Source organism: Leopardus geoffroyi, chromosome D1 (assembly GCF_018350155.1).
Source record: "Leopardus geoffroyi isolate Oge1 chromosome D1, O.geoffroyi_Oge1_pat1.0, whole genome shotgun sequence".
NCBI lineage: Eukaryota > Metazoa > Chordata > Mammalia > Carnivora > Felidae > Leopardus > Leopardus geoffroyi.
Genome location: NC_059329.1, coordinates 98,900,925 through 98,919,679, shown reverse-complemented (window position 1 = coordinate 98,919,679; position 18,755 = coordinate 98,900,925). Strand labels below are relative to the sequence as shown.

Genomic DNA, 18,755 nt, shown 5'->3' with positions numbered 1-18,755 from the left:
CTTCATGATTTGAAATGAGCTTTACTTCAGCCTCCTAATATTGTGGGTGGATGAAAGGGATGTTGTTGCCAAAGTCATTAGGTCTGTTTGCCTGAGGCAGTTGGGGTCAGTTCCCAGTTCTGGGGTTAAGCTGTTTTTGCCTCTGAAATTTCTTTCATCAAAAGCTACTCTTTTTTCTTTGCTTACTACTAATAGAAAGTCTCTCGCCATTTTTGTGCATTTAAGGCTAACCTTCCTGGCTTCTTGATTCTGTTGATAGCTTGGGACTCAAAAATTGAGCTTCACTTTCTTGTTGGTTCAGTGGTTTCCTCCTTGCTCTTCCTTGAGTTTCCAGGGATTCTTGTATTCTTAGTCCGGTTTCCCCAGAATAGTTTGCAGATAACACTTCATTCCTTTTTTCGTTATCCTTCTGAGGTAAGTGACAATAAGGAAAACTGTCAGTCTCAGATTTGGAACTTACGGCTTTCTGTTTCCAGTTTTGATCACACTTTGTTTTTGAGTACAAACTCTGCTGTGTTTCAGACATTAGGTCATGTTATTTTTACTTTAGGAAGCCCTAGTAAGCAAACTCTGCAGCAGAAAAGCTAGTGCTTTTTCCTCCTCTTTATTATAAAAACAGTAATTAGAATTTATTTAGTTTTATATCTTCAAAACATTTTGTAAAGCTGTTAGTCTATTTGTGATATACCATGTAGAAGTGTGCCTTATTCTGAGTTGATATATGTAAAAAAACATTGGGGGTGATGGTGGATATGAGAACAAAAGAGGTCGCATTGCCTGCTTATCTCTTGGTAAATTTGGGCTGACAATCTTTGCACCGGGTACTCAATTCATTATTATGTCTTAGCCTGGCTTTCTAGGTGGAGACAATTGTACTGAAGAGTTTTGTAGTTCAGAACATAGATGTGTTGCATATCTGCAGTAGGGGTGTAGGTTCTATTAGCATTTTCTCTCTGGGCTTTTGGTTCTTATGAAGAATGTGTCTAATTTTGATTGCATTGGTTTTGATTCTCTCAAATTATTTGCTTCTAATCTGTCAGGCGATTAATTGAAGGTATTCTCTGATTCTGCTTCATGGCTCCTGCAGTTCCCTTTGCATTGTCTCATAACTGACAGTGCCAGACTTCTTTGTACGAACTCCTGTTTATTGTGCACTGTCCTTATTGTTAGTTCTTAACTTGGCTTGTACTTCCAAAAGTAGTAACTCTGCCTTGAATTTTTTTGTAACCCATTTCTTCTAATGTTCTCCAAGGACATGATTCCTTTAAGTTACAAAAAGGGTGTTATTACTTTCAGTTTGTACCTGGAGAAAAATGAAATTCAGCACCAGTGTGATTTGTAAAAGATTATATAACAGCTCAGTGGTAAGAGTCCATTATTGAAACTTTTTATGTTTTTGTCATATCTTTACCCATTAAATCACATCACCTTTATATCTGGCACTTTCAAGCCCCCAAAATATAATATCTCATATTCCCTTCCCTGCTCTCAGAATGTCCACTGCCTCTGTACTTTGTTCTGAATATGCTGTCTTTCAAATATGAAGCTGCCAGCCCTGGAACTGACACAGCCCTTCAGCCGTATTCTGTGGTCAAAACAAGTCACAAGTTCAGCCCCATATTCGGGCGGCGGGGGGAAGGGCGGTAAGAAATATGTTATCCCTTGATGGGTGGGGCAGGATGGGAGTAGAGTAGGAAGGATTTGATGGCAGCTGTCTTTGGAGAGAGTCTAGCACAGGCTGGTAAACTAAGTTGGTTATAGAGAATCTCGATTTGGAACTAACTCTGGCAGTGCAAGGAGGTCACTAGCACTTTGCCCGCCACCTGGATGAGAAAGGGTTGGCTTGAGACCATACATGTAAGAGTCCCCTTCTTTTCTCAGATGTGTTTATGTTATAGTTCATGTTTGACAAAAGAGTATACACAGGTTTGACTGAGTATGCAGAATCATATCTTCTGTTGATTAATGTTTTCAAGATTTATGCTCTGGCCTAGCAGCCAGACAGAAGTAAATTTCCTGTGGCATCTATCTCTATTTCCTGTTGATAAGTAATTTTTTTTACTTTGATGGAGTTGGTAGTTGTGTAGGGTAAATACAGAGTGGCTGAATTTCATGATATAGTCTCATATGGTATTTTATCAAATTCAGAGTCATTTCTCGTCAAAGACTTTAGAGTCCTTTTTTCTCTCAAAAACCATATATTGATGTAAAGGAAGGGGTGAGAATTTTTTCATTTTCCTTGCTGTCATTCTTTAATTTCTTCTCCTTTGAGGAAATGAACATTACAAATATTAAGCAAACAGATTTCCAATTGATTTTGTAAGGCAGTAAAACAATTATTGAGGGGCTAATACATGTGAGGCTAGTAAATGACTAGAAGAGAGACTGACTAGGAAGTTCTATCTCAGGCACTATGGAGTTTTCTGTAGTAATTAAGTATTTATACTCTGGAGCCAGACTGCTTGGGTTTGAATCCTGAATCCACCACTGACAGTGTGACTTGTTCCCTTGGGACCTCACGAACCTGATGGGGTGACTGTGAGGATCATAAATTAGTTTATGTAAAGTGCGAAGAACAGTTCCTGGGACATGAAAAGCACTGTGAGAGTGTTGGGTATTGTTATTTTAACCATTACCCTGTAGCTTTATATTTTTAAAGATGTCAGTACTCAGATCTTTTATATGAAATGGTTTGGAGACTGCTACAGTGGACAGTTTCATTTTGCCTAAGAGAATTTGTATTAAATTTCATTTATCTGATTTAAAAAATTTTTCTTACTGCTATTTTAACATTTGCTTTTATTTATTTTGAGAGAGATAGAGAGCAAGCAGGGGAGGGGCAGAGAGAGAGGGAGACAGAACCCCAAGCAGGCTCTGCACTGTCAGCACAGAGCCTTATGCAGGGCTCGAGCTCACAAACTCTGAGATCATCACCTGAGCCAAAATCAAGACTCGGACACTTAACTGACTGAGCCACCCAGGTGCCCCTCTTACTGCTATTTTAATTTTAATTCTTCATTGTGGAATGAAATTATCATTCTAGTACAAGCATTGGCATTCTAGAATAGTGAGCACTTTTCATTTGGTAAATCTTTTAATCTTCATGGTAACCCTATTATATACCTACTCTCAGTGGTCACATTTTATAGATGAGGAAACCGAAGTATAGGCTGGTTCAGTAACTGTTTCAAGAAACCTTCTTTTGCCAAGAAAATGACAGAGCTGGGATTCAGTTGGCCAGTCTGATTGCAGGGCCCATATACCGCTATACCAGGCCAGTTCTTATTTAGAAATTATGGATTAAAAAATTACTTAAAATTTCTCTATCTGGATTTAACCACATTTATCACTTTGGCATATTCTAGGGTATCTTTTATTTTTTAGTATTTATGCATTTTATGTATTTATTTATTTTTAAGTATGCTCCATGTCCATCGTGGAGCCCAACGTGGGGCTTGAACTCATGACCCTGAGATCAAGACCTGAGCCAAGATCAAGAGTCGGATGCTTAAACTGACTGAGCTATCCAGGTACCCCTAAGATATCTTTATTCTATTTTATTCTATTCTATTTTATTTTATTTCATGTATTTTATTTATTTTGTTTTAATGTTTATTAATTTTGAGAGAGCAGGCATGCAATATATGTATGCAGGCTGGGGAGAGAGAGAGGGAGAGAGAGAATCCCAGGTTGGCTCCACATTCAGCGTGGAGCCCTGCTCAGGGCTTGATCACAACCTGAGCCGAAATTAAGAGTTGGATGCTTAACTGACTGAGCTACCCCAGGTGCCCTGCCCCTAGGATATCTTTTAGAAGTCCATACATAGTACTACACAATTCAGGTAATAGATGAAGTTTTTCTGCTTCCAGGTGTGCTTGCCTTCAGAATGTGTTACCTGTGTCTACCTGTTCTAGATTGGTGATGCTCTCCCTGAACTTTCTTGCCCACCTCTAAGCTCAGTCTAGTCTAGGAGTCAGGCAGGGCTGTGTGGAAGTATTCTAGTCTGGTTGCTGGCTTTGGCACTCACATTTTGGATTTTGGATTTGGATCCTATATAGTGTCATTTGAAGTATCCTAAAATGTCTTGTAAAAAGTCCTATTAATGAAAACAAAGCTGCCAATTGTAGAAAACTGTGTATATTTCCACCTACGTGGAGTTTCTAAAGAGTACTCGGCCACTTTTAGGCCTCTAATTAAAGGCCTGACATTCTGTTGCTAATTTTCCAGTTGTTGGGAGAGCTTTACTTATGCAAGTAGTCCTAGATTTAGTATTTAAAGAACTTTTTTTTTTCTTGAGAGAATTAACCTTGGGATGGATCCTCTGTGTTATGGAATGTGTGTTGGTATTACACAGTTGATTGGACTCCTAGACTGCCTACTTAGTGCAGTGGAGAGAGATGCAGATACTCAAGAAATGAGGTGATTGGACTCATTTTAACAGCCCCTTCGAGGTCTGTTAGTTTTCTGATTCACACTCCTGGAATGCTGTTGGAAGGTAGGATTTTGGGTCTGAATTTTTAGCCAGGTTGCAGATACAGTTCTGAGTTAGTTCTGTTCTTATTTTTATTTTTATTAGAGAGAGTGAGTGTGTGTTTGTGTGTGTGTGTGAGAGAGAGAGAGAGAGAGAGAGGGAGAAGGAGAGAACAAGGGGGAGAGAGGGGCAGAGGGAAAGAGAGAGAGAATCTCAAGCAGGCTGCACACTCAGCACAGAGCCCAACACAGGGCTGGATCCTACAATTCTGGAATCATGACCCAAGCCGAAATCGGGAGACACTCAATTGACTTAGCCACCCAGGTATCCCTGGTTGTTTTTTAATTGACTTGACTTTTGTAGAGGTAGCTCATATCTCATTTAATTATTTTTGCCACACAAATATCCTTTATTTTCCTGAGTACTTTTTACTTTGTTGTCTGGTAATAGCCTTTGAAGTATTTCTTAGAAAAATCTGCTACTCTTGGGAATGCTGGCATCTTGGGTCTCTGGGGTTTTAGTTGGCTGTATTGTTTGGTGAAGGAGACCACGGTGAACCCTGAGGAGTATTCAGTACTAGTGACAGCAGTAACAGCAACAGTTTTGACACTCCACCACTCTTTGTGTGTTGGAGCCTCACCACAACCTGATGAAGCAAATATTGCCATTCCTGTTTTACAAAGAAGGAAACTGAGTCTCAGGGAGGTTAAGTAACTTGCCTGAAGTCCTCTAGGGAGAAGGTGGAGTAAAGTTTCTGGCATTAGTCAAATTGCTAGGGGGACCTTTAAATCTAACTTTTAGTTCCCACTGGGTTGTGGCATACTCTATAGGTGATTTTTGTTAGTAGTTGTTAAATGCAATTATGTCCTAGAATTAAGAAGAGAAAGTCTTTAAAGGTGGGTTATCTTCCCATCTTTTTTGAGTGATCAGTCACGTCATGGGGGGTGGGGTTTGTACACATTTCTGTGTGTCCTTCTGGTTCTCCTTGCATAAGGCTTTGGGGGACGGAGAATTGATTCTGGGGACTGTGTAATGGCATCACAAAGACTATTCTTGGCACCCTTTGTCTCAGCCTGCTTTAAGGGACAGATTGGGAAACTTGTTTCTTCCTCCTTTTTAAAAAGAGGAATGAAAAACACACTTGACTGGCACTTCCTCCTCAGCAACAGGGCCTGTCTGGCTTCAGTCTGATTTAGCTCCTTTTGTTCCTTATAGAGAACAAAGTAAAGTCTCTTCTCAGGTAGCTGTAAGGAGTGGAAGTCTCTTATCCTTTTCAAGAAACAGAGCAAATATTTTTCTTCAGACAAAAGAGGGACCGTGCAATTGTTTCAGGCCCTTTGACTTCTGGCATCAGTCCAGCTTTCTCTTGTTTGAACTTTTAGTGTGTCTGGGTCCTTGGGAATTGATAGATAAGCTCTTTGGTAAGCTCAGACATGAGTTTTTAGTTTTCTTGATAACTGGTATTTGTAGTAGCTCTTTCCTCTTCCGATTCCTGTAGGAACTTCAGGTCATATCACAGTTTTCTGAATCATACGATGTTTGTGACCTATATTTTCTTCCTCTTGAGTCACACAGGTTCAGAAGGTCAGATTTTTTTGGTATGAATTGGACTGCTGCTATTTTTACCACATTATACGATTGTAAATGGTTTACTTATCTAATTTTTAAAGTGTATTTATTCTGAGAGAGAGAACGTTTGCGTGTGCGTTGAGGAGGGACAGAGAGAGAAAGGAGAGAGAGAATCCCAAGGAGGCTTCATGCTGTCAGTGCAGGGCCCAATGCAGGGCTCGATCTCACTAACCCGCAAGATCATGACCTGAGCTGAAATCAAGAGTCAGATGCTTAACTGACTGAGCCACACAGGTGCCTCAAGATTATAAATGGTTTAAATGTATTTCTGTGAAAGTAGTTTTATGTCACACTCTTAAGACAAGGGTCCCTCAAAACTCATTAAAAAAATTGTTTTTAATGTTTATTTTTGAGAGGGAGAGAGAGAGAGAGAGAGAGCGAGCGAGCAGGGGAGAGGCAGAGAGAGAGGGAGACACAGAATCCGAAGAAGGCCCTCAGCTCTGAGCTGTCATTGTAGAGCCTGATGCAGGGCTCAAACTCATGAATGGTGAGATCAGGACCTGAGCAGAAGTTGGATGCTTAACCGACTGACCCACCCAGGTGCCCCAAAATTCATTCCTTCTGAACTCCTCTGTATTAGGTAAAAGAATTATAGGTTAAAAAAGAAAAAAAATTAGACTCAGTAAAGGATTAAGATGAACTAATGGGAACTGTATTTCTGGCACCTTCCTGGTTAATAATTATTCAGCTGTGTGGCGGTTTAACTTCCAGACTTTTGGTACTAAACCGTGAGTTGTTAGGGTCACCAAGTAGATTATTTCCTTCCAGTTACTTCATCCTTAGTTTATTCAGGAGGTTGGCCTGCAGAATGTTGACATGTTCAGTGTGTACATATTTATATCGTGCACTAATGAGGGATGAGAGCTGTCCCGTGAGGATATAGGCTAGAGTTTGTTCCTTCATCACTCCTTAGGGAACTCTGCTGTATCCGTCTAGGAACTTGGAGTTGTGTCTTTCTGTAGAGTCTTTCTGGCTTTTTACATTTTGATATGCCAGGGAGAAAACTCCTTTCAGCACAGGCTATAAATATTTTCCCTTCTGTCTGTGTTTGGATACGTCTAGTTGTATACTTTTCATATTGCAGCCATTTGTGAAATGTAAAAAGCCCATTGTTGTTTCACTTTTACAATAAGCATTTATTACTTTTTAAATTTAAAAACTGAAGAGAACATTACCTCTTCTAATTACTAAGTCACTTATAGTCCCACCACCTAAAGACAAGCATGGTTAGTTGTTTTTTTTTTAATGTTTATTTTTGAGAGAGAGAGAGAGAGAGTGTGAGGAGGGGAGGGCAGAGAGAGGGAGACACAGAATCCGAAGCAGGCTCCAGGCCGTCAGCACAGAGCCTGAGGCGGATCCCACCAACTGTGAGATCGCGACCTGAGCGGAAGTTGGATGCTTAACCAACTGAGCCACCTAGGCGCCCTAGTATTTTTTTTTTTAATGTTTATTTATTTTTGAGAAGGAGAGATAGTGCATGAACAGGGGAGGGGCAGAGAGAGAGGGGGACAGAGGATCCAAAGTGGGCTCTGTGCTGACAGAAGCAAGCCCGATGTGGGGCTTAAACCCATGAACTGAGCTGTGAGACCTGAGCTGAAGTCAGATGCTCAACTGACTGAGCTACCCAGGTGCCCTGGTTAGTATTTTTTTTTTATATTTCTTTTGTATCACTGTTCTCCAAGATCATTTTTTTTTTTTTTAACAAAATAGGATCATACTATATGTGTAATTTTCTATTCTGCTTTTTTCACTGTATTTTTTCACGTCATTAAATATTTTAAAAATAAATTTTGGAGGCCCCTGGGTGGCACAGTTGGTTGAGTGTCTGATTCTTGATTTTGGCTTAGGCCATGATCTCATGGTTTGTGAGATCGAGCTGACAGTGTGGATCCTGCTTGGGATTCTCTCTTCCCTTTTCCCTCTGCCCCTCCCCTGCTCACGAGCTCTCTTTTCTCTCTCTCAAAATAAATAAACATTAAAAAGAATTTTAAAAATAGATTTTTGAGGCACCTGGGTGGCTCAGTCAGTTGGTTAAGTGTCCGACTCTTGATTTCAGCTTAGGTCATGATTTCGCAGTTTGTGAGTTCAAGCTCCTCATTGGGCTCTGACAGCTCAGAGCCTATTTGGGATTCTCTCTCTGCCCCTCCCCTGCTCTGTCTCTCTCTCTTTGTCTCTGTCTTTCAAAAATAAATAAATAAACTTAAAAATTTTTTGAATAGGTAATGCATTTCAAAAATAAAAGTGACACAAAATGAAAACATTTGAGAAGTCTTATTTCCATATTTATCTCCATTCATTCTTTCCCTTTAGTCCCTAACGAGTGACCATTAATTTCTTCTCTTATTCAAAAAGTTGCATTGCTATGCATATTGTTTTGTACTTTGCTTTTTCACCCCTATTAGCAATATTTTATTTTGGAGATTTCTTGTTATCAGTACCCAGAGAATCTTCCTTATTGTAGATTAGTCATCCAGTCCCCTTTTTACATCGACAGTTTAGTTGTCCCCAGTTTTTTGCTGTTACAAACAATAAGACAGAAGTAGTAATTAAAGGGGAAAAAAAAAGCATTTGCTGTGCTTCAGTTATTAAGGAAAAGTTCTTTCCAAAGCAATGCCAGCTAGTAAATGTAGAAATAATGATGGAATTTGAGAATCTACATTTTTTCAGCTCCTAAAGGAAATAATTCAAGAAGGAATCATCAGTGACTGCTAAATCATTAAGCAAAAAGTTGAGAAGGAACAGGATATTCAGTTGAGGCCAAATATTAACCACAGATGGCTAATTATAAAGGGGAGGGATGTACCTTTATAAAGAGAACTCTGGCAGTTACAAACTCAACCAAGTGGTCATATTTTGCCAAATGATCACATAATTTTCCAAGTCCCACCAACTCAGACAGTCTGAGGATATGTGCCACCTGATAGGCTTCATTGTAGCAGGGGGTGGGGCTTGGGAGGGTGATACATAGATACTATCACCTGTAAAGCAGGTGCCAAAAATACTTCACCTAAATCTAATCAGTGTTTTAGACCTAACCTTCTATTTATAGTAAATGTGAGGGATAGAGAGGTAAGCTAAATGGCGCTGTGAAGAAACAATCAGACAAAACTAGGATGTAAGACAGTCTCCAGGTACCTGTCCTGGGATTTTAAAAAGCTTGTGAATAAGTAAAGGTAAAACCAACCAAAGCAAAATTTGGAGGCCATTCTAGAATAAAAGAAACTAAAGAGATATAACATCCAAACTAATTGCTTGAGTTTTGATTGGATTTCTTTTTTTTTTTTTTTTTTAATTTTTTTTTTTTTCAACATTTATTTATTTCTGGGACAGAGAGAGACAGAGCATGAACGGGGGAGGGGCAGAGAGAGAGGGAGACACAGAATCGGAAACAGGCTCCAGGCTCTGAGCCATCAGCCCAGAGCCCGACGCGGGGCTCGAACTCACGGACCGCGAGATCGTGACCTGGCTGAAGTCGGACGCCTAACCGACTGCGCCTCCCAGGCGCCCCTCTTTTTTTTTTTTTTTTTTTTAAGGCAACTATTAAAGACATTTTTAAATAGTTGGGGACATTTGAATGAGGACTGAGTATTAGGTGATAATCAGCGTACCTAATGGTATTGTGGTTATGAAGTCAAACGTCCTTATTCCCTGCAGATGCACAGTAAGGTAGATAGGGTTAAAGCATATTGATGCCTGATGAAATGCAGAAAAAAATAAAACAACACATATATAGTGTTGTCCATAGAGACAGATAAAGCAAATGTGACCAAATGTTAACAGTTCTTGAGTTTTAACTGGTGAATACTGTGTTTATTGTACTGTTTTTTCAACTTTTCTGCACATTTGAAATGTTCCATAACATTTGAAGAAACAGTGCTACAGCGAATAACATTTTACGTGTATTCTTCTGAAATGCCATTTTATTGGACTGCATATTCCATTGTATAGAGGAGCCACAATTCTTTAATTCTTGCACATGTGTATATATATTTTGCTGCTAGTTGACCTTTTTTTTTTTTTTTTTGTGATAGTTTTATGCCCTTATGGCTTGTGGTGGATGAGAAAAAGGAACGGAAATTTTTTTCTTCTGTTTTCTCCTCTCTGTACTACTCTGGAACTTTTGTGGAAAAGAAAAAAGGAGAGTGAGAAAGATACCCCCAAAGTAGTCCTTATGCACATGCTTTTAGGGAGGAGATAAGAGTTGATGCTGCTGCAGAAGAACCAGCCCTCAAGTAATAAATAGCCTTTTAGAATTGGTTACCTGTTCTTTGGTTTGGAGGCTGCCCAAGTGATAAGGTGGGGGGGGGGGGGGGGGGAGAAGCTGGTGACTAAGGAGGCAGTGTGGCCCAGAAGGGGAGGGCAGGTACTGTGTTTTGTTTTTTGTTTTTGACAGGGTTTTAGACCTTATTTATTTTTATGTGTAACAAAAGTTCTTATCTGATAAAATAATAACAGAGTAACTGCTTTAGAGAATGGCTAATTCTTTAGATATAAGGCTGATCTATTGATGATATGAAGGGAATTTAAGGATGAAATATTTTTGGAAAAAAAGTTCTGGGAGAAGGGTCTTTTCCTGAGAAAGTGTCATTAAATTAAAACACAAAACTTTCCTCTTTGAGCTAGAATCATGTTTTCAGTGGGAAGCTTCTCTGATTGCAGAATAGATATTCTTTAATTTAATGTCCATCCTTTAGATTTCCATGAAGACAACTTATAAGGACCTGAATGGCCTCAATTTAGCTGCATCAGCTTGCGGAGCTATTGCTTGCTCCTTCACTTCCTGTGCCTGGTGTGACAGTGGCTACTGAACGCCATGAAGGTTGTTCCAGAGAAGAATGCTGTTCGGATACTCTGGGGGCGAGAACGGGGCACTCGGGCCTTTGGAGCTCAGCGGCTTCTGCAGGAGCTGGTGGAAGATAAAACCCGGTGGATGAAATGGGAAGGCAAGGTGGGAACAATGGATATTTTTGACATAAGATTTTTAGGGGTAGAATGGGGTAAGATTTTTAGGACAGTAGAGTGGGGTTTTAGAATGGGCTAATTATGTAGAGTTGGGATACCATTTATTTTGTGTGAGAGAGTTGATATATCTAACCTACAGAGTTGTTTTTTTTTTTTTTAATTTTTTTTTTTTAATGTTTTATTCATTTTTGAGACAGAGAGAGACAGAGCATGAACGGGGGAGGGGCAGAGAGAGAGGGAGACACAGAATCGGAAGCAGGCTCCAGGCTCTGAGCCATCAGCCCAGAGCCCGACGCAGGGCTCGAACTCATGGACCGCGAGATCGTGACCTGGCTGAAGTCCGACGCTTAACCGACTGCGCCACCCAGGCGCCCCTAACCTACAGAGTTTTAAAAATAAATTTGGAAGAATTCATGGGCTAGAAATATCTTTTGTCTTTAGAACTAGACATTTTTCTTAAAGGTAATTTGGATTTCTCTTTCAATTTGTGACTTTGATCACTGTTTCCAGTGTTTCAGCTTATACTGAATACTGATCTACTGTGGTTCATGTGCTTTTGAGATAGAGTGGGTCATAGTTTATAAATAATGTGTTTTATTTATTTTTTTTTTTTGGGTTTGTTTTTCAGAGAGTAGAACTGCCTGATAGTCCACGCTCTACGTTCTTACTGGCCTTCAGCCCAGACAGGTACCTAGTACTTACCTATAACTTAACCTAAGACTTGCGATAACATTGCTTTATGTATATTTGGTCTAGCTTGGTCTTCCAAGTTACATCCCTAAGGGTTCTTTGAAACATTGCTTGAATAGAGCTTTGCCAGTGTATCAGAAGGGGAAAGAAGGTAGATGAGCTGTGCTATCCATAGAAATAATAGGAATAAGCAAAGGAAACAACAGACATTGAGGATCAAAACTTGGGAAGTTTCTCAATTACAATCCTTTGCCTGTGTGATATAGGCCACTGATGGAGTGATCATTTTCCTACCTGGAAAAAAATATTCTCTGAAGGGGGTGTGTGGAGAAGCCAGAGCTTTCAAAGATCAGAATTTTTCGGTTGTTTGTAATGCCTAAGGTGTAGTTTTTTCACGCTAGGGTGGAGAAGGTTGTCCAGAACTGAGAAGGTTGGTTACCCTCCTGTGTGCTTCACATTCACGTCCTACTCTTCAATTCTCTAGGACTCTGTTGGCCTCCACCCACGTGAACCATAATATCTATATTACGGAGGTGAAGACTGGCAAGTGTGTTCATTCTCTGATTGGACACCGCCGCACTCCGTGGTGTGTCACTTTTCATCCCACCATCTCAGGCCTTATTGCTTCTGGCTGCCTGGATGGGGAGGTTAGGATTTGGGATTTGCATGTAAGTATTTCCATTTCTTTGATACTCTAAATGCAGAGAGTTGTTTACCATTGAGTTCTTAACTGGAGGAGAAACTAGCTAGGTTCTTAGGACTACATGTGAGTAAGTGGTAGTCATTGCCCACTTAAGTAATAGGAATAATATTCCTCCATTCTAAGGTGAACACCCTGTTTAACTGTTTTTCCATCTGCCCATTGTAACATGGTATAGGAGGTTCTAAAACGTGTTCGGGATAGATGCCTTTTGTTTTAGAGCGAGGATTGTATTATATTCTGATCATGATCACCAAAGCAATATGCTTCTTGACTTGCTAGTGGTTTTTTGTTTACCATGTCACGCACCAGGCTTGCGTTTTCACAGGCCTCAGAAACAGGAATTGTGTGGATACTCATTGCTTTGGATTATAGGTGACTTGGGAGAACTGAGCTGACAGTAATAATTTTCTGATAAATTGGTGACACTGCCAGATCGCTGATTTTCTACATTTTACAGAGGACATATTTAAAGTAGGCTGTACAAGTGGTGATTTTACCTTAAATGGTCCTTTTTTTTTTTTTTTTTTTTTTGAAATTGACATCCTAATCTCCTGCTAGTTTGTAACCAGAGACTATTTGGGATTGGTTCATTTATAGGGTGGCAGTGAAAGCTGGTTCACAGATAGCAACAATGCCATTGCTTCCCTGGCTTTCCACCCTACGGCTCAGCTCCTGCTGATTGCCACTGTCAATGAGATCCACTTCTGGGACTGGAGTCGACGGGAGCCCTTTGCTGTGGTGAAGACAGCTAGCGAGATGGAACGGGTCCGGTGAGTGCTCTGCCCACTCGTGATGTTTGGCATAGGACTCACATGGCAGAGAGCATTTACACTTGCTGTCACCTCAGGAAGCAGTTTGTTACGCCTGTTCAGAGCAGGGGGTTTTCTGTAAGGCTCCTCCTACTTTTTAAGTTGCTGGCCAATCAACAATTCATTTTAGCTGTTCCTTATTGGCCTCCTCTTCTGGGCTCTGTAGACCAGGGTTGTTAGAAGGTCTTTTAGGTTCAAAGCTATCTGGACTTGGGGTAGAGCCCTTTTGTGTGTGTGTGTGTGGGAGGAACACCTGAAAGTTGTTCAGGTAGAGGTTAGCTTGGTAGGTAGTTGCTAGCCCCAGTTGTCTGTGTTTATCAAACTGGAAAATGGAGATGTAAGTATGTATCAAATCTGCTGTGGATATTTAGCCCCCAAGATCAAAACACACATTGCCTGAATTAAATACAGATGATGCATTGGTTTCTTTGGTCCTCTTGGTATTGCAGCTGGATATAAGAAAATTTTCTGGTCTCAGCCACTTGATGCTGAGACAGTTCACTGTCACACAACCCCTGCTCCTTGCCAGTGGAGCTGCTGCGTGAGGGAAGAAGTAACCCTGTGGCAGAGTTTGGGAGTGTCCTGTGCTTTACTGTGATGATAGGCTCTTAGATATGAGCCAGTATGTGATTAATGTAGTTGCTTCTTGGGATGAGAGCCTAGGTGCTTTTTGAAATTATTTTTGTGATACATATTCCCCTATTCTGGCAAGTGTGAGGAGGTAACAAGAAGTATTGAACTTCATTATTTTAATCTGTTTGAAAGTTTTGAAAGCTTCCAGCATGAAGTGGATACCTAGGTAATCCCACAGTTATTAGTAATGATTGCTATAAATTTGAACACAGGCTTCCTCTTCTCAATTAACATCTATGTGTGTCTGTCTTTTTCTTCTTCTGTGTTTTCAGTCTGGTGAGATTTGACCCTCTTGGACACTACTTACTCACGGCAATTGTTAACCCCTCTAATCAGCAGGTAAGTTAGCAGTTCCAACTGCATCTCAACTGTGGGTTGTTTTCTAAACTAGTGCTCCAGTTCTGATTATTTGGACTTGTCATTTGTAATGGCCAGGTGCTTCTTTTCTAGTTGAAATTCAAAGCTAGTTTCAGACTGTGTGCTCAGAGTTATAGCCATAATCTTGACAGGGGAGTCAATTCTGAAACCCCCAGGTGATTGCCTCATTAGAGTCACCAGGCTGTGTTGGATAGCTTGTCATTCATGTGCCTTGGGCTGGTTGACATTTTCTTCCCCTCATTGCTTCCGTCATAGAGATGCATTTTGTAATAGAATTGGCTTGCCAGCTGTACTCACTCAGAAATGTTGCTAATCGGAAATGAATAATGTGACACCATATGATGATTCTGAATCTGAAGCCAGTTAGTCCTCAGTGCTTCCGAGGTAGAGTTGTTGTCTATCCATGAAGGTTGTTTTTTGCGGATGGTTATCAACAGTTAATCTTTCTTAATTTACCTGGAGGTTCTACCTAACCGCCTTGCTCTACCCCTGCCCCGCCTTGCTCCACATCGCAGGGTGATGACGAACCAGAGATCCCCATAGACGGAACAGAGTTATCCCACTACCGTCAGCGTGCCCTGCTGCAATCACAGCCAGTTCGCCGGACGCCTCTCCTCCACAATTTCCTGCACATGCTGTCCTCCCGCTCCTCTGGCATCCAGGTGGGAGAGCAAAGCACAGTGCAAGAGTCTGCTACCCCCTCACCCCCACCGCCTCCCCCTCAGCCCTCCACGGAGCGCCCCAGGACTTCCGCTTACATCAGGCTCCGACAGCGGGTCAGTTACCCCACAGCTGAGTGCTGCCAGCACCTTGGGATCCTGTGCCTTTGCAGCCGCTGCTCTGGCACTCGAGTTCCTTCCCTCTTGCCACACCAGGACAGTGTTCCCCCTGCTTCTGCCAGGGCTACTACCCCTTCCTTTTCTTTTGTACAGACCGAGCCCTTCCATCCCCCGGAGCAGGCCTCGTCAACGCAGCAGGACCAGGGCCTCCTGAACCGGCCGTCTGCCTTCAGTACAGTCCAGAGCAGCACTGCCGGCAACACGCTCCGCAACCTCAGTCTGGGTCCCACCCGTCGCTCTTTGGGAGGCCCTTTGTCCAGCCACCCCTCTAGGTATCACCGAGAAATAGCTCCCGGGCTGACAGGGTCCGAGTGGACCCGGACAGTGCTCAGTCTGAACTCCCGCTCTGAGGCAGAATCCATGCCTCCGCCCAGGACCAGTGCCTCTTCGGTGAGTTTGCTGTCTGTGCTGAGACAGCAAGAAGGTGGCTCTCAGGCGTCTGTGTACACTTCAGCCACAGAAGGGAGGGGTTTTCCAGCTTCAGGGTTGGCAGCTGAGTCAGATGGAGGAAATGGCTCCAGCCAAAACAACTCAGGCAGCATTCGCCATGAGCTTCAATGTGACCTGAGACGCTTCTTTCTGGAGTATGACCGGCTTCAGGAGCTGGACCACAGCCTGAGCGGGGAAGCCCCCCAGACCCAACAGGCCCAGGAAATGCTCAATAACAACATTGAGTCCGAGAGGCCAGGCCCCTCCCACCAGCCCACCCCACACAGCAGCGAGAACAACTCCAACCTGTCTCGTGGCCACCTGAACCGTTGCCGCGCCTGCCACAATCTCCTGACCTTCAACAACGACACCCTGCGCTGGGAAAGAACCACACCCAACTACTCCTCTAGCGAGGCCAGCTCCTCCTGGCAGGTCCCCAGCACCTTCGAGGGCATGCCGTCAAGTGGCAGCCAGTTGCCACCCCTTGAGCGGACTGAGGGCCAAACGCCCAGCTCCAGCAGGCTGGAGTTGAGCAGCTCTGCTAGTCCGCAGGAGGAGAGGACTGTGGGGGTGGCCTTCAACCAGGAGACGGGCCACTGGGAAAGAATTTACACGCAGTCCAGCAGATCTGGAACTGTAACACAGGAGGCCTTACATCAGGATATGCCTGAGGAGAGCTCCGAGGAAGATTCACTCAGGAGGTAAGCAGGTGCTTTCTTGTCTTCTCCTGTATCCCTTACTTTTCTCCTTCTGTCTCTTCCTTCAGTCCTGTAGATGTTGTGGCTGGATCTGGAGTGTCTGGGACCCATACATCTGGTTCTGGTCTCCCTAAGGTCCATTGCATCTTCCTGGAAAACTTGCTCTGGTGGCAGAGATAGGATGGGGCCTAGCAGTCTAAGTCACTTGGCTCTGCTAAGTTCATGAGACCTTTAGCCTAAAGGAGAGTGCAGATCAGGTTAGGGATGTAAATGGAAGTGGAGCCATTGACTTCCTCTGCCCTGTTCTTTGACCTTCTTGGAGGATTGTATGTGCAGCGCTGGTTATTGTGGAAAAAGAAAATGGTCCACAGTGCTTAGAAATAGGTAGTGAAAGAGAACCTGCTTGGTACAAATTAGTGTATTGGCTTTTTTTCAGTTGTGTCTCTTTGGACAACTGTGTTCACCTTCTGGAGCATTGCAACTTGACAAAGGAAAAAGAAAATAATACGTGTATATATGTGTTGAGGAAAGTCTGCTTTAGAGATACATATTTTTTGGATAGCAAGTTAGTTGCCTAATTAAGATTCTTTGAGGAGATCTTCCAGATGGACATTCACCTCAAGGTGGGGAAGAAGAATAATTCACGGAAGGAAGGCCTCTCCATACTCAGATCGGCATCCCAGGCAACTCTTCCGTGGAAGAAACAGAGTGGGTGTAGTTACCCGCCCACCACATGTTCCATGTATGGCTATGTGAGCATCTATCTTGATTTATTAGGGACTTCTTTCTGTAATTCTGTAAAGGTCACATCTAGCGTAATCACCAACTCCCAGAATATGCTTGTTGGATCCAAACAGCATATTGCTTTGCATTACATCCTCTGTTGAAGCAACTGAAATTTCTGACATAAGCTTCTAACAAGGGTGGGAATATGGATTGTGCACATAATGTACTTGTTATTTTGGGAGAATGCTCTAGAGAGTTACCCAGTTAATAAGTATTTGTTGAATGGTTACAATTTTTCCAGCACTGTGCCAGGCACTGTAGGGAATACAAAAGAAGTATAATACCTGGTCTTTACCCACTGGGGGTATTAATTATAGAGGCAAGACTTATTTACATACAATTATATAAAAAATGTAGATGACCCAAATGCTTCATTGTGTGGTACTCAGATTAAATGCAGTCTCATTTCAGAGAAAGGGAAGTACCATCAAAGAAGGCTGTACAAAACCAAGCCTTGAAGGATGACTAGGATTTGGAAAGGGAAAGACCTTTTTACTTCAGGGGACCAGCAGATTATAAGGCAGGAAAGAGCATGTTGAATGCCAGATAGTAGGTGGTTACTAGGGGGTAGTTGCTAAGGGGAAGAGAGGGACACTTGGTTGGATATGAAAGATAGACTAATAGAGGTTGTTACTATGCTTAAATAATTGACACCCGTTCTGAGTTAACATCTCCTAAATTCCCAGCTTTGGAATATTCTGCCTTGCTCAGAGGAGCCTGAGACTGTTACTCCTCTTTGTCAGGAGAGGTGGGAAGGGAGCAAGCACAGTGCCTGACGTAGAGCAGGCATACAAAAAGTTTGTGAAAGGTAGCTGTAAAAGGACTGTCTTCAGTTACTGCTCTAAAAGTAACTGAAGTTACTACAAGTGCCTGTCTCCACAGTACCAGTGGGCCTCTGGTCATCCTTTGTCCATTCAATTGTAGCAGTGCCTTTTCATGTGTTACTGTTCGGAGAAATACCTGAGTGGTTTAAAATAAACTCTACTGTTTGATAATAATTAGAGACACCAATTACTGAGGGTCACTGTATATTAGGTACTGTGTCTGGTGCTGTGTCTTTGTATTAATTCTAATTTCCACCATAACTCTGTGCAAGGCAGGTGTTAAATTTCTCATCTTACAGCTGAGATAAGTAAGGCTCGGAGAAGTCAAGTTTCTTGTTAAAGATCTATGAGTAGTTTGCTGAGTGGGGTTTTGAATTCTGGTGTGTGTGACTAAAGATTTTTCTAAACTGTCGTCCGTGGTATGTTCCTTACTGTGATACCTCATTTTTAGGTGAACCATTTTTCTTTTCCTTTAACTTTTTATTATGATAATCTTCAAACATATAAAAATGAAAAGTATAATAAATTTGATATACATATCACCTGACTTTAAAAATTATCAACACTTGGCCAGCTTTCATTCATTTATATGCCCTCTTTGTATAAGTGCATCTGAAAATAATATGTTTCTCTAGAGAAATGCCATCCAATAAAACTCTCTACAGTGATGGAAGCGTTTTGTATCTGTGCTGTCCAGTGTGGTAGGCACTAGTTACATATGGCTGGGTGTGAGCTGAGGAACTATGTTTAAATTTTTAAATTTTAGTCAAATGTAAATAGTCACATGTGACTAAAATGTTAATAACTTCTTGATAAAGTAGACCATTTAAAACCCAGAATCTATGTTTGTGTTTTAAATTAAAAAGTTCAAACATTTAAAATTGTATGTTGTAGGGGTGCCTGG

The 18,755-nt window shown here is 41.8% G+C and overlaps 1 protein-coding gene across 14 annotated transcripts in view; it reads left to right on the top strand.

Moving 5' to 3' along the window:
* AMBRA1 (autophagy and beclin 1 regulator 1) overlaps positions 1-18,755 on the top strand; it is a 179,825-nt gene that overhangs the window by 22,171 nt on the left and 138,899 nt on the right. For 6 of the 14 annotated variants that reach the window (XR_006714434.1, XM_045486706.1, XM_045486710.1 and 3 more), the window contains exons 2-7: positions 10,795-11,048; positions 11,691-11,749; positions 12,237-12,420; positions 13,053-13,225; positions 14,170-14,236; positions 14,791-16,244. Coding sequence is in view for 13 of the 14 variants with exons in the window: in XM_045486706.1 (XP_045342662.1) it covers positions 10,914-11,048; positions 11,691-11,749; positions 12,237-12,420; positions 13,053-13,225; positions 14,170-14,236; positions 14,791-16,244 (2,072 nt within the window). In the remaining variant the exon portion in view is untranslated. Of the gene's footprint in view, positions 1-3,419; positions 3,531-10,794; positions 11,049-11,690; positions 11,750-12,236; positions 12,421-13,052; positions 13,226-14,169; positions 14,237-14,790; positions 16,245-18,755 lie in introns of all 14 variants that reach the window. The other 8 variants (XM_045486718.1, XM_045486719.1, XM_045486717.1 and 5 more) reach the window with 5 other exon arrangements.